The 15,743-nt window shown below is 40.3% G+C and overlaps 1 protein-coding gene across 17 annotated transcripts in view; it reads right to left on the bottom strand.

Moving 5' to 3' along the window:
- The window catches only part of CPEB3 (cytoplasmic polyadenylation element binding protein 3), a 111,688-nt gene that overhangs the window by 66,696 nt on the left and 29,249 nt on the right, over positions 1-15,743 (bottom strand). For 3 of the 17 annotated variants that reach the window (XM_072341014.1, XM_072341025.1, XM_072341027.1), the window contains exons 1-2: positions 8,409-8,465; positions 7,151-8,064 (exon numbers count right to left, since the gene is read on the bottom strand). In XM_072341014.1, coding sequence (XP_072197115.1) covers positions 7,151-8,053 — 903 coding nt within the window. In that variant the 5' untranslated portion in view covers positions 8,054-8,064; positions 8,409-8,465. Of the gene's footprint in view, positions 1-7,150; positions 8,065-8,293; positions 8,466-10,329; positions 10,434-15,267; positions 15,400-15,528; positions 15,708-15,743 lie in introns of those variants that run through there. The other 14 variants (XM_072341016.1, XM_072341023.1, XM_072341018.1 and 11 more) reach the window with 9 other exon arrangements.

Genomic DNA, 15,743 nt, shown 5'->3' with positions numbered 1-15,743 from the left:
ATCCATTTTCAAACACCTGCTTATTGGTAGTATATATGTGTAGTTTTCTAGTAACAATTGCTTAAAAGCAATGCTTCTGCACTTGAATTTCTACTGAAAAGAACAGGAAAATTAAATAAAGAAAAAATAATGAAAAAATGTGGGACCTCAAATTTAGTTACCAACCGTAAAATATGTCACAATAGCCAAAAACCCAAAGATTCTAGACACTGCTCTGATGCACTTGCCAGACAATGAGAATGGTGAGCAACCATACTTCCACCTGTATAAAACTATCTTTACAGTAAGGATGAAAAGAAGCAAATTATGTTAATAACAGCTAAACCTACTTTATCAATGCAGTTCTCAGGCAGATGTTATTGAATGTCATCAGAGCTTGTTTTCTGAAGGAAGTGAATTGTTTATACATACAGTCACATAGAGATATGTATGCACATATACATTTTATGTGTATTTATACACAAAATGCTAAAATACTAGGAATAAAAAATTAGCCTAAAGCTTTGCAGTATGCATTGCTTACTTCTCCCATACTGTACACTTCACTCCTATCACTGGCCAGAGGGAACAAAACAAACAAAAAACCTCTAAATATACTAGATATTTAGGAAGCTTCCTTGTAAAAGGGAAGTTCTAAGTCCACATACCAGCAGGAGTCCAAAAGGAAATTTAGCTAACTTTATGCTGAGTCAACAGGAATTAGAAAATTCTGCTTCCTGCCCTTTCTGAAATTTCATTTCCATCGCACCATACTGAACAAGTAGGCTGAGATAAGAAGTGGAAAAATCCTACTTGGGGCAGCACATTGTGAAACTGAGCACTTAATTGGTCTTGCAATAGACTAGAAAACTGATCATCCCTGAGCATAGGCAGAACCTTCTACCTACTTCTACTTCTATTCCACCCAAAGATTGTACAGAATTTCTTTACTCAGATTCTGATATCTTCAATTTTCAGCAAGTAATTGCAAATAACTATAATATACAAAAAGTTTCTTATGTTCATTTCTGTTGAGAGACAGAGCAGGAGAAATAGAAAAGAATACATTTTGCACATGAAGTCTGGTAACTGCCACTATGCTAGCAGACTTAAGCAGATCCTTCTTAAATAACATATTACAGGTTACAAATCAAAACTGCACACTTACTGAGGGAAGAAAAAAATGAAGTCCATAAAGGCTTTTACGATGATCTTTTGTATATAAATAGTATTTCCAAATTCATAACATTATCTCAGATGATCAGTAGGAAAAAGAAAAACAAAAAGGTAAAAAGGTCAGAGTACCTTCAAATCTCTCTCACAGGTCATCACTGGCTAGTTTTGGTATGATGCTTTTCTCTTCAGACTAATTGGAAAGTTTTGGAAAGCACATCAGTCAACCCAGCATAAGTGAAAACCAGATCCGTATAGTTTAAAATCACTAAGTAACTTCAAAATAAGCCGTGCAACCTTTTAGCTTCCACCTTTGATGTGCTTCATCCAGGAAGCATTCAAAGAATCTTATGGCACAGGGAACTATTTTACGAAATGTGAAGAAATGGAAATGTTCATCCACACAGCAAACTTCTTGAAATTTTCTCCTTGAAAGTCACCTCAGCCAGGAAAACAATGGTTTCCCATATCTCTCCATCTGATATTCAATTCACAAAATCTGCCTTTAGTCAATGAACAAATAAACCTGGGGAATGCAATCCAAGAAAGAAAACAGCAAAATAAACCACATGGTCTTCACCTTCTAATTTGCCTCACAAAGGCAGATAATTCCTTAAACAAAATCATTGATCCACTGTACTATATTAAGACCTTCAACATCTTTGAGGAAGTTCTGTCTATCAATAGACTTGCTGAGACCTTCACCTGCATTCTGAACTCACACCTTCACTCTACCTTCATTATTTTTGAGTGAGAGCTTGAATGTGACTAAATTGTTTACTTAAAATCAAAGGCAATCAGTAATTAGTACTCAAATCATCACACTTTAAATATTAAACAGCAATGCATTTGTTATTCTGCACTGTTATTGCTTAATTTATTTGGAAACACAAAAATTCAATCAGATATTTCACAAAAAGTGTAATATAATTCATAATGCTAAAGGTAGAACGTTGTGTCTCAGTCGTAACTTTTACGCTGATAGATTGCTGAGATCGCATAACAAGTATTCTCACTCTTGAATGTTCAGAATCAGTCTATTTTAGCTGTTATTTATGTCCAGTGAAACAGTAACACCAGAAGCATGTCAGAAGGCAGGAGAGGGAAGGAGTAAAGCAGAAAATCCAATTGAATTATTTCCACTATGATGCAGAAGCTATGTCATCATTTTTGTTAGCTTGTTTCACAGTCAAAGACTGTCTGTACTTGTGTATCATCAGATAAGAAAAAATAATATTAGACTACACTTAAAGAAGTAGTTTTCAAGACAACGATAGTGCAACTGTTACCAATATAGTTACCTACTATACTGTCAAGAAGCCAGCAGCTAGAGTGTCAAATTTAGAACAGGGAAATAGCATCTATATGTAACTTTAGCTGGGGAAATAAATAAATAAATAAATAAATCTAGACTTGAAATCTTTACATTTTCAACACTGAAATTAATAAGGTATTTAATATTTTTTCCCAGAAGTAGAAGAGAATTATTCTGTGCACGAGTCTACTGTATGTGCATTTATATATGTGTGTGTGCACATACATGGTTTATTTAGAATTTGAACTTGCGGTGTAGTAAATAAAGACATGCATGGACTAGCATGACAGACACAAAGAACTGCAAACATTTCAAGAAAACAGCCTCTTATGGAGCTGTCTATTAACCGTCAGAAGAAAATCACATCAGAACTATCAGCAGTATCCTGTAGCCATTTCTTTGGTTTTCATTTCACTCACCAAGCAGCTTCTATTTGTTTACTACTACACACAATAAGGTACTTGAACCTAATTACTGTATCGATATCTACGATATCGATATACTAACACAGATTTCTGCATCTATACACATATTTATACTCCAACCAGCTTCACGTTTCAAATTTTATTTTGATTAAAACATGTATCTTGTAAAATTTACCTTCTTATTTCAGCTGTATGAAAGCCAATTCCTATTCAAATTCCCATTTCATTTTTTACATTTTTTTTTTCAAAAGCAGAAAACAAGTAGGCCAAGACCGTTTTGTCATTATTATCTCTGATCCCTAGCTATTAACTGGCTCTGCAAAAGAAGACATGTTAAAATTATCTTCGCCCACAGTAAATAGCCTATTATTTATTTTTATTAGGGATGTATTTATCAGTAAAGCTGTCAAGAATGACTCGACACATGCCAGAATCTTCAGAGCACTAAATTGCTATGCAGTTTTTAAATCTACAGTTTGCTATTACACATTTTTGATGTTTTCTACAAAACATTACTGAGAAAAAGTAGATCTAACAAAACTTGTATAAATTCGGTTATTGTTCTATTAAAATCCCACATGGTAGTCTTCTTTAATTAACATACTGGCCTCCAAACATTTAATTTCTTCTCTATCTTCTCCTCAGCAAAGATAAGTTCTTATCCATGCTTTCAAGGATCTATTTCAGGCACTATCAATCCTCCTAACCCCACAAGCTGTGTCACACTATATTTGTAAGGAAAAAGCGAAAAGAAATACACTATCTACTCGAGAGAACTGAAGGAAAAGAGAGTTCTGGGAGCAGCTCAGAAGCATGAGATGACAATAGCTCTCTTCAAGCTCCACTGCTCTACTGTAAATAGAAACTGAGCTGCAGCCCTGGTCTCAGGGACGATCAGTTAATGCCAACCTCAAACACCAGAAATGAGGTTAACCTGGCATAATGGCAAATGCTGCTGCTCATCACATGACAAACACAAGAGGTGAATTTGGTCTAAACCACCCATAAGACGAAGAACATTCAGAACAGATTGGCTGCCTTTCTGTGTTTTAAATCTGGCCTTGTTCCACATCCATTCCCACAGTCTTATCTCCAGCTCTTATTTGCTACAGTACATTTCACTCCATATCAACTGCCCTTTTTGTTCTTCTTTACAGCTATCAGCTTTGTATCTTCAGGGTTATTTTTTTGTTTGCTTGTTTTGTTTTTTGTTTTTGAATAAATGCAATCCATTTTTCTCAGTATGCATCTTAAAACAGTCTCCTCCAAAGCATTTTCAGTTGCCTTTCAGCACTGATCATGATTCAGATGCCAACAGCATTCCTCCCCATTGATACTTTATGTGCTTTCATAATTCAGCACAGGTCCTCCAAACCACCACCTTGTAGGCTTTTACATACAAGGCACACTAATCTATTACTCAAATTCAGGGATAAAGACACCTGGCTTATTTCTCTATACACAGGTTCATTAGAGAAACATCAAGCAATTCTATTTTTTCTGCAGAACTAAATGAACTAGGTGTTGATACCAGCTATCTTCAAATATTACAAATTCAGAACAAGAATCTTGACTACAGAAGTTTTCTACAACAAATTTTTGATAATTAAAATCTGAAAAAAAAGAAAAAAAAGTATCACTTAATTTCAACAGTGAACACATTTGTTTCCTTTTGATTCAGAACACCTCGAGCTTCATGTGTTAATAACTAATTGATTCAAGATTAACTTAAAATTTAAAAAGATTATATAATGTCAATGAAAGGTAAAATAAAGGGTTAGTATAAAGAACTTACTAATTTTTACTTGCATGGGAAATTTACTGAAAGGTATTTCATAAGCAAATTAAAAACAACAACAAAAACTTCAGTTCTGAAGAGTGGCAGATGTACATGGACAAACCTGCCAGAATTACTTGATAGTGCTGACAAGCAGTACTTACTGTGTCAACATATTGCCCAATTTCTATGAGGAAAAACAAACAAACGCAACCACAACCCAGGCAGCAAATATTACACTCATATGAAACTCATTTTATCAATGTAAATTTGAACTAAACAGTTGCTTCCTACCAGAAGTACAGTTTCAAGATTTCTCTGGCAATTTGCGAAGTCTAAGAGCAACTGGCATTAATGCAGATCACAGCCTTGTATGTGACATTCAGCAGTTTGAACTAAAAAAAAACCTTTGTTTTTTATAGTAGAACAACAACAACATAACAAAAACAAACAAACAAACAAACAAAAACCAACACAAGCCTTCTGAGTCTCTGAATTCAGACTGGTATTTCAGCTTGTGCTGAAATTAGTCAAAGTATTTGCTTTCAGTTGAACAGGAAAACACAAGATTACACTTAAAAAGAAAGCACATTTCCAACTTTATATGCTGACTAATACCTTACATCTTCAAAACCTTAATTTTAAAATCAAATGAACTTTTCTTTCAAGCATTTATTTACTTTCTTTCCACCGTGATGACTAAACACCAGATTAATCTGTGACAATTTCTAGTCATAATAATAAATACCTCCTTAATGAATACACAACTTTATGTATCACATTGACCAAAGCACCAAAATAAGATCATATATTCTTGCTTGTCCTATTAAATTTGCCCAAGTTTGTAACACCTTAAAGGATGATAAATAAAAGAGTACTTGTAAACTGAAACATCTGACACTCCTAAAGAAATGACTGAGTGCTTCTGCACTAGAGAGTTCTGTGCAACACAATAGCTTCACCGGGCATATTGTATCTAAAGTATAACCTTTCTCCCGACTTCAGAGCCAGAGACATTGCCCAGCAGTTCACCAAAAGACACTCCGCCTTAATTTAGGGTAGCCAATAAAAAATTAGCAACTCTCCCTTTAAATAGAATGAAGCAGCAAAATGAAATATCAGGGCTGAGTATAAGATACTCTCTTTGAATGGGACTAGAAAGTGCACAGGAATGCATATATCTTAATTCAACAATCTCTTAAACTAATGAGTGGGGTTTGTCTGTGTATTTGTTTGCTTTGTTTCCAACACTAAGTGTCTAGCTAAACACTATTCATACAAAACCGATCTGTAACAAATGTTTGGGAGTTCATACCTCACCAAGAAAGCTAGTACTTTAAAATAAAGCATACACAAATGATTTCACTGCATTCCAAAACAGGAAATTTTGATATATCCGAGACTAAAAATGCCAGCCTGGCAGAAAAGAGTGATTCACTTCACCTTGTATAGATAAAACTGCAAGCGCATGCCCTGCTTCTTTCAACTTAAAATGGATTTCACACCATGACAGGTTTCATTCTGCATTAAAATTGCAAATCTTCTGTGTGGCCCAGTTTCAGCTGCAATTGATCTGCTTTGTCGTCATAGATAAAAAAACAAAAACAAAAAAAACCCACCACCACACACTGAAGGGCACTGCAGCTTTAAATATTTCAGAGCTATGTAGCTAGTAAATAGACTCCATTGCAATATGGCTCTGAAGGTCGTGTCCTATTGTCTCTTTTTTCTGCAAATATTTTGAACAGCATGAATTAGTTTATTTTATACAATACCTCCCTGCCATTTCTAAATCACATCAATTGTAGTGGGTATTTCCTTACTGGAAAGGACAGATATGGCACTCTCCACACACACCCACGCTGCTTCTAGATGTATTCGAAACGTCCACCATGAATATAACAGCACAGGGATATATATCAGACATACACAGCTTCTCCTATATATAGCTTATACAAACAGATCCCCCTGTTAAATGCCCCAGCATAAAGACAAGTAGTTATTTCAATGGTGATAAAATAATTGACTAGATTTCAATCCCAAAAGCACCTTTGGTTAAAATAAACATGTCAGTTAGAATACTGAAACAAGCTATTGTAATGTCTCCTGCTTTTCTCATATGGGAGAACCTGAAAAAAAAAAAACAACAGAGAGAGCACAGTCTGCCAAAGCTGCCTTTCATGTAGGAAGGCTACTACCTTTCTAATGCTACAAGCAAACAAGCAAACAACATCAACGGTGAAGCCAAGTCATGTTTAAGAACAGATTATAAGAACAATGACACTGTTAACATCAAGCCAAAATTTGGAACCTCTGTGTATGCACTCCCTGGGACCAAGCTTATTTCTTTTATATGGGATGACTATTCAGTGCAGACATGAAGTATGAAGATGCCTCTCAGGAAGAAAAGGAACGTGAAATATACCCCTGCAATAAAATACAACTGTGTGATAGCTGTCACCATATAGAAGGTACATTTACCTGAAAAGGCAACAGATTGTTGCCATTGTCCGTCCTGAAGGCGTTGTCTTCCATCCAGGATTTGGGGGTTAAGGGTGCAGCCCGTGGGAACTTCGGAGGGGCAATGACATTGCTGGAGAATGGTTTTTTAAGGGGTGAAATGGGATTGAGGGGGGAGGGTACGCCGACCCCCACTCCCACGCCAACCCCCACTCCAACTGCCCTTCGAGGGTCCCTACCAGCCTGCAGCCCACCCCAAGGGTTGGAAGGTGTACTCCAAGCTGCGTTTTGATGGTTATTCCAGCTGGAAGAAGAAGAAGAGGATGCAGAGGAGGAAGACGGTTTGCTGGTCATGATGGGCTGATGGCTGTAAGCAGCATTTCTCTGGGCAAAAGGTGCCTGATTAGGGCTCAAAGGTGACCTCCGCTGCTGCTGCTGCTGCGCTTGCTGCTGCTGCTGCTGATGTTGGTGGTGTTGAGTCTGAGCTAGGCCAATTTGAGGAGAGAAAGTGCCACCAAATACTGGGTTGACATGGTGTGGAAAATTCTGGAAAAGCATTGTTCCATTGACCGGAGTAATCCCTTGGAAAAAGCTATCATCCACTGTGTTTGTGGTCCCCGTCGACCAGGTGCTGCCGAAGGAGGGAGACAAGGAGGTGCCGGCTGCAGGTTCTTGTTGAGGCTGGTGAAAGCTCAAGCCAGGCAAAATGGGAGACTCCATCTGCATCTTCTCCTTGCTATTTTGGGAAGGAGCCGATGTGCCGATACTAGTCACTGAGCTGTTGTCTTCTGGCTTGGGCGTCTCTGACGAGATGGGTGTAGAGGGGGCTTCTGCTGAGTTTGGATCTTGCTGCTGCTGTTGCTGCTGCCGCTGCTGCTGCTGGGGCTGGGCTTTGCTTTTGTCCATCAGTAAATCATCCTGCATGGTTTGCGCAGCTGAAACAGTAGGGGAAAAAACCACAAAGACAGATTATTAGCATTGTCATTCATAGCACAAACGAGGCTGCTTTAATCATTTGCCGGTCAAAAATCTCCTCCTATTAGTAGTGCTATATGCTACAGCAAGTTGCAAGGCAAACCCGTAATCTTCCCCCTCCCCCATTTAGGAACATGTAAGCTTTGATCATGCTAGATTGCCTTGAAAATATTTTTTAAGATGCTTCACCCTTTTTGATGCCTTGTTTCCCTTCAGTCTAAATGAGAGATGTGCTTATAGGGCAGAGATATACAGCAATTTCGCCACGTCTCTTTTCTCTTACACCGGAACTCAGAGCTCTCACCCTGCAATGAGAAACTGATTCTGGTTCCTGTTTTTCCAAGCACCCTCCTCCTCCTCCACCTCCTCCCCCTGGCTATTTGCATACGTCAATAAATACTGCTGCGTCCTTCAGCAAGGTTAAAGAGACACCAGTCTCCGCTCTTCTCCACCCCCTTTCCGATGAGGGCACCTTTAAAGGAGCCGGTACCCATTTCCCCAGCAAGCAGCCAGGCTCTCCGGCCGGCACAGCCGTGCTGGGACCGCGGGGACGGGGAGCGACCCTGCGGCGGGGCCGGACCGGCAGTGCGGGGAGCAGCGCTGCTTCGCCGCAAAGGCGTCCCGCTCTATTGCCTTCTCCAGAAAACCGTCGGTCATCTGTTCGTAGGGAAACGTAAGGCCAAAAGGAGCAGATCAGGGAGGTGCTATTCGGCTGTAACGCTCCTGATGCTTTCAGAGTGAAAAATTAAAATGAGGTTAATCCCAATGCTTTTAAGTAGAAACATGGCCATCTTTAGATGACAAGACAAAGACTAGTGATGGAATTTATTTGCACATCCATACATAAGCTTAAACTTTTAAAAGCGAATGTACATAGCATGACTGAGTCTTGTGCCTGATAGAAGAGGGAATTCATGTAAAGGAGGGCAGGGACTGGAATTTGATCAGTATTTCAAAACAGTGATACTAATGCAGATGTAGACATCACTGCATGGAACTAGAACAGGATCCTCCACATTTCATGGACTTCTAGTCAATTGAAGTGATTATTATAAATCTCAAAAGCATTCTGAATGAGCCAAAACCAGTTCTGCAATTAAAGTATGACAAAGATGGTCATCACCAAATGCCTAACTGCATTTCTTACTGAGCTAATCACAACAGCTTGGTCACACTGTTTTTAGGATTGCTGCTTCAGGGTAACATAGTAAAGTTCAGCCAAACCAATCATCTGGTTAAGAAAGGTATCAAAAAGCAAAGTCAGTGACTTCTGACAACAGTTTTGAGATGGCCTATGCACACCCTTAGTTCATTATTTTTTAATTCCTACACAGTCATTCACAGACTTTTTACCTCAAATGAATGTAAGGATATGTTTCTGCTATAAATTAGGTTACTTGGCTTGCTCCCTAGTATTTCCTCTCTCCATACGAAACAAACAGCAAGGGTTCAAGCAAAAGCTATGCTATGAGACAGCATTAGGGCAAGTTCCCAAGAACAGAGCAAACTATCACAACCAACCAGCAGCCCTGCTGCTGCCACTGGGGCAGGGGAAAAACTGAGGGCAGCTTAAAGCAGTGCTGCAGAAAAACCAGAACACACTAAGCTCCACATAGCTTTCCATTAACTGCATTTATAGCAACATCACCATTACTCCTAGGAGTGCAGAAAATTATTGACAGTTCAGTAGCAGAGAATAAAAGCACAATTGCTTATCTCTTCTCTGTATAAAATTATACTGAGAGAAAAATACAGCAGCTGAGATGTTACAATTCTGTCATCAGTAAAGTATATTTAAATCAGTTAGTCACCAGGTTATCTATAGTGACTAGCACAGCAGTTGCTTCACACATGTACCTTGACTTGGCCATTTGTTTTTGAACTTTGTCCTAAAGACCGTAATCCACGTTCATTTTCGTACTGCTTCTTAAAGGTAAAATCACCACAATTCAACTCTATTGTCAAGGTCAAGACCTACCTTTAACAGCAAAGCCAGTCTGAATGGAAAAACACTGGATTAAAATAATAATAATAATAAAAAAATAAAAAGACTGAGAGGCCACCCATGCCTAACATTGGCTACTAGCAAATAATCAAGAGGTGCTGTAAGTATTCGAGCAAATACATAATCCAGAACAGGAAATCGATATCCCCACAGCAATACAACCTCTGCTTGCATGCAGTAACCCATGCAGTCGATGCAGAAATTCTTAAGGAACAGTTACCTTTGGATTTTCTGTATCTAAAGCTCAACAAAACAGTGTGTTTATTTTCTTCTCTCAGGTTTGGTGTGTGACAAACAGTCGGCCACTCTGGCAAGAGCACTTTGACAACTGGGAGCTGTCAGCGCATGCTCTGCCACGGCATTCTGGGTTTTGCAGTCCGACGGGGGCGGCGTTGGCCGGCCGAGCAGGGCCTGCAACGTTGGGCAGGCAGCTCAGGCTGCTGCGCTCTGCTGCCCGGGGGAGCTCGGACAGAAGCAGCTCATGCCGCAACGAGCTGACAGTGCTCAACGGCAGCTGAGCTGCACGCAGCGCTCCACAACCCAGAGCACACAGCTACATGGAGCAGCAATCGGGAGCCAAAGGAGTGCTTCCAGTATTCCCAAACTTCCTTCAAATCTCCAAATTTATGTACAAGGAATTATTTACAGTATGTTATATATTTAAAAAAATAATAATAATTTAAAAAAAATCACAGCTGTAGAAAACACTAGGGAACCACTCATCACAACACTATTTCTAAAAGCACCCCAAGTCAAACACAAATAGAGCAAGTATTTGCTTCAAAGCAAATAAAAATCAGCACAAAGGCTGTATGATATGAATAACTTTTAAGTTGCAAATTAGTGTTTCTTCATCACTGAGCTACTGTTATAACTTAAAATCCTTTAAAGAAAGAAAGACAGCAGTAATAACCCTACTTGGGAAACAAACAAACAAGCCAAAAAAGGAAGGTAAACATTTCACTATCTACCATCGCAAACAACTCCATACTGCAGCTCCTCATTTTAGCTACCTGCCTTCCGCAACCACCATCCACACACATCTCCTACTTCAATGCTCAGCCTGAAAGGAATGGATCTTATCCTGATGTTACAGGTCAGATACAGTCTTCAGAATTTAGTCCGCAGGCATTTGTATTCCATCTTGCATTGTGACTTATTTTGAATATTCGCTCTGGATAATCAATGATCTTGATAATTCTGGAAAAGGAATGCTAACGCTTGTATGAAAATCACATAGCAGAAATCTGAAGTATAAAAGTATCAGCATTTTATAAAGTTTCAGGCTGTCTTTCCAAAGACACAGTTTTATGGCTGAACTCTGAGAAAGATAAATTAGGGTAGTTGAAAACGGCTTGTTAAACCACTCTCGTATTTGCTTTCTATTGTCTATTTATGTTGGACTGTGTGGCCCACTAGCCCTGAATTAATGCTGTAATTAAGAGTCTCTGAACACTTGCTCTAACCTGTTTGTACTACGCTGAATCATTAAAGGCCAAGAAAATTGCTTTCTGACAGCGGCTGAAAGTACCTAATTTGTTGAAACCTCAGCTAGTACAGGGTTGGCTCTGATCACTGTGCAGCCCCCCCCTTTATGTCCCTTCTTGCTCCCTGGGTCATTGCTCTGCAGATGCTGTGAAGACTGGTGTGGAAAGAGACAGGAGGCAGCTTCACTTTGCAGATCAAATGTTAGATGATAAGGAAAGCAATCATGACAGTCACAAACTGAGAAGTGCTACATAACCAAAGAAATTCAAGCTTTACTGGAAGCTTTTGATCCATTACCTACTAGTAGGAAAGATTATTATTTTATTTTTTTATAACCAGCCAACTGCTTTGTAATTGGAAGACAGTAACAACAGCTGCATCAGAACACAAAAGCTTCATTCAATTTGATACCTGAATTTCTTGACCTGGGCCAGCTCCAAAGAAACAAATGTCAAGAAAAGCTCAAGTGAGCGTAGCTAACTTAGCTAAGATTGCACTGAGTGCATTTTTGTTTGATAAAATTCATTTTGAAGTAATTTAAACCTTCTATAGCTAAAAACCCACACCGCTTTTCTGTCACAAAGTGAATATTCCAACTAGCTTGAAGGTTAAAGTACACTGATGAAAAACTGAGTTTTATTGGACAAACATTTTTCTCAGTTTACATTTGTCTCATTTGAGCTTAATGGAGGGCTCCTTATATTTAGAAAGATAGAATCAAACAAATATGAGCTATAAAGTGATCTTGCCATTTAATTTTATATGCAGTCATTGCAGCAGTTAAAATGCAGTACTGACAAAAAGAGAATACTTTCTTATTGCCAGATTGCCTAGCTTTGTTAAAAATAGTGAATAATTCCAACAGCTTCAGTGCTGTCAGATGAACTGTGTTAAAGCAGTGCTGCTAAAACGGACGGGTAAATATTTAATATACATCCATGCTAATCTAATGTTAATTGCTTATCAGTTTCTTTAACGAAAGCTTAACAAAATTTGTGCAAGTTTGTTATCAAACAATTTAATGTTTTAAAATGTGACTTTCTGCCATAAATCTGATAGCTAAAAAGCTTATATTATTTTTAGTAGTTTTCATTTAATTTTGTACTTGTCCTGAAGCGTGCAGTTTTATTTAATTCAAAATGGCTGCCACCCATGAGTTTTGCCATATCCCAAGTGGTAGCAGTTCTCATTGTACACATTGGCAGAAGGGAGTCCTCCTTAGGGAGTTCCCCTCCAGGCTCAAATGCAGCTCCCATCAGGTGAAGGTGAGAGAACCAAATGAGTCAGCGAACCAACAGAGAGACAGAACAAAGAGGACTACATTAAGAGATGATATGGAAAACAATAATTGAAAAAAAGAAAGAAAGAAATTAAGAAATGGCTGCAAGGGCCAGCCTGAGGTTCATAGCAGAAACTACTAATGTAATAAGAAGTAGAAAGAAAAGGAACAGTAAAAGGAGATAGGGAGAGTGAGCTGAAGGAGACTGTTGGGGAGAATAAAGAAAGCATTTGAATGGAGCAGCTGCAACTCCAGTCCTGTTAGAGGGAAAAGATGAACATGGAATGACAACTTCTGCTCTGTCAGGGAATAAGGAGAGTTATCTCAAATTTAGAAACTGTTGCTTATTTATGTATTTTAATACCACATTTTCTTTCTGTGAGGACAAATTGAGATTCCATACCTTAGGCTGCCTAACAAGGTCTTGAAAGTTGAAAAAGACATAGAACAGTTTTTAGATTTGGAGATTTTTAAGCTATTAGGATGTTAGGAGGTTTGTCATGTTTTTATATATTGCATATTTCCAAGGAAATATGATGTACATACCTGCCAAGTGTTTCCCATGCAGCCCAATACACAAGTTTCAACCACTCATGTCATCCATCCCTCCCTGGCAAGGGCACAAAGCAGCCTGCTCTGTGAGAGACTGCTTTCAAGGCTCATAATAGCCAGGTGAGGATGGATTCCAGTCACATTTCTTTGGGTAACTATTGCCCACAGTCATTACTGCCAATCACAACCTCACAGCCTTATCCTAAATGGTAGGCTACTAGCTTATTCTCCCAGCCCCAAGACAAAACACAGAAACTGTACAAATCCGAGAATTCTAGAAATAAAATAGACTTCCTTACTTCTGTTCGTAAGGTTTCAGAATAAATATATAAAACCCAAGCATCTGACTGGTCTAACTGATCACTACCTTGACCAGTAGACAGTGCATTTATTTCAGATGAAGTCTAGGAACCATGGACCCTGTAACCAGTACTGCTCTAATATTTCACAAGCAGCTGTAATTGGGAAAGTGGGTATTAGGTTCTCTTCCTGGAAGCTACACCCACATGTTTTACTCATCCTACTGTATGCACAAGACTTCTCAGTACTGCAAGTAAAATTGAATTTGACTGTCCTAAGATAAAGATCAAAATAAATTTTCTTGGACAGGATGTCAGCATGCTGCTTTTTTCCCCACTTGCTTCTGTAGATACTTCCTATAGGAAAACTTTACCAAAATGTAACTGCTTTAGCACTCCTAATGAGGATAGCTTCGGTAAGCAGAAAACAGACAACACTGTCCTTATTCTATGCATAGAATACAGCTTGTAAGTCTAAATCCAGAAAATAAAAGATAAATGGAAAATAAGACCTGAGAAAAATGAGGTTGGGCACAAAGCAGTAGCAAAAACAGAATAAAGTACATAAAATTGGGTCCAATTGCGTAACCAATGTATACGTTTGTTCTGTAATCTGACAATGGTGCAGCACTCCACTTTTTTTTTTTTTTTTTTTAAACACACATTTTACAATATTTTTCTCCCACCAAATACTCAAAACTAGACTAATTTTTCCTTAGCTACGACAGCAGGGTCAAGGGATGAAGTACATTCCGTGCAGTCTCCTTCCTGTGCTACCTGACCTCTGCAGCTGTACAGAGCCACCAGACAAATCCTGCTCATCTCAAGCAAGAACTGATGTGCACTTAAGAGGGGGCACAGATGTGGAGCTGGCCCAGAAAGCTACCACTGTGTACAGCAAATGAAATATAACAGAGCAAGATACAAATTACACAAGATTTTGAGGACAGGTTATATGTAGCAAAGCTGCCGTTCTTAGATGTACATACACATCCATCAAAACTCGATAAGGAAGACCTAGGGCTGATCTTTACCAACCAACCTTCCTAGGAATTGGAAATGCAGTAAGCATCTCTGCAAAGAACGATGCTGCTCTTTGCGCAGGGAACACAGCACAATGCAGAACTTCTCCATGTGTGCCAATACCTGCTCATGTGGGCTGATGGAGTGGAAGAGGGCCCCGGGGGGACAAACAGCAGCAACTCTCAGGTGCTGCCCACACCTTTGTTCCATAAAGACTTTTCAGACTCTAAAATTCCAGTTTCTTATGCTGTGCTACCGTGTATCGACTTCAGAACATACAATGGATTTTCAAATCCCTAAAGGACTTCTCCACGCTTACGAGCAGCTGTGGAAACGCTGCACTACCACCAGCCGTCCCACAGCTCGCTCAGGGTGCCAGCGGCCTCCAGGCCTTTCCCGAGAGCGAAGGGCCGCATCCAGAGATGCCGGGCACTTCCCTCGCCGCGGCCGCCACAAACACGCAACGCGATCGCAGCACCTCCCCAACGCCTCGCTTCCCCAGGGGCAGAGACTGCACCTGCCGGCCGGGCGGCGGCAGCTCCTTCCCACCTCCTCGCCCGCAGCAGCGGCGCAGCGCCGTCCCCTCAGCCGCCGCCGTGAGGGAGGGGCTGCGGAGCGCAACGGCCGTTCCGCGTGAGGGAGAGCGGAGGCGCGAGGCCCCTTCCCGCCGCTCTCCGCTCGGTGACCCCGCGCCGGAGCGTCCGTTGCAGAGGGCGCGGGGCCGGGCACGGTGCTGACTGTTCTCTATCGGAGCCCTCTACGCGAGCGCGGCCCCTACCTGCCCCGCGCGCGGTGCCGGGCAGCACTGTTAGGCAGCGGCAGCGATAAGCGGCATAGGGAGGGAAACGGGCAAGGGGGGAGTGGAGCCTCGCGGGACCTTTAAGCCCCCGGAGGCGGCGGGACTACACTTCCCGGCGTGCCTGTCCGTCTCGACTGCCTCCCGGGCGCAGGCGCGCTGGGAAGAGGGCGGGGACGGGCGTCGCAGTTGCGCTC

The sequence above is a fragment of the Excalfactoria chinensis genome, chromosome 6 (genome assembly GCF_039878825.1).
Source record: "Excalfactoria chinensis isolate bCotChi1 chromosome 6, bCotChi1.hap2, whole genome shotgun sequence".
Classification (NCBI taxonomy): Eukaryota; Metazoa; Chordata; class Aves; order Galliformes; family Phasianidae; genus Excalfactoria; species Excalfactoria chinensis.
Note: the sequence above shows the minus strand (reverse complement) of the source record. Positions and strands in the feature narration are given on the sequence as shown.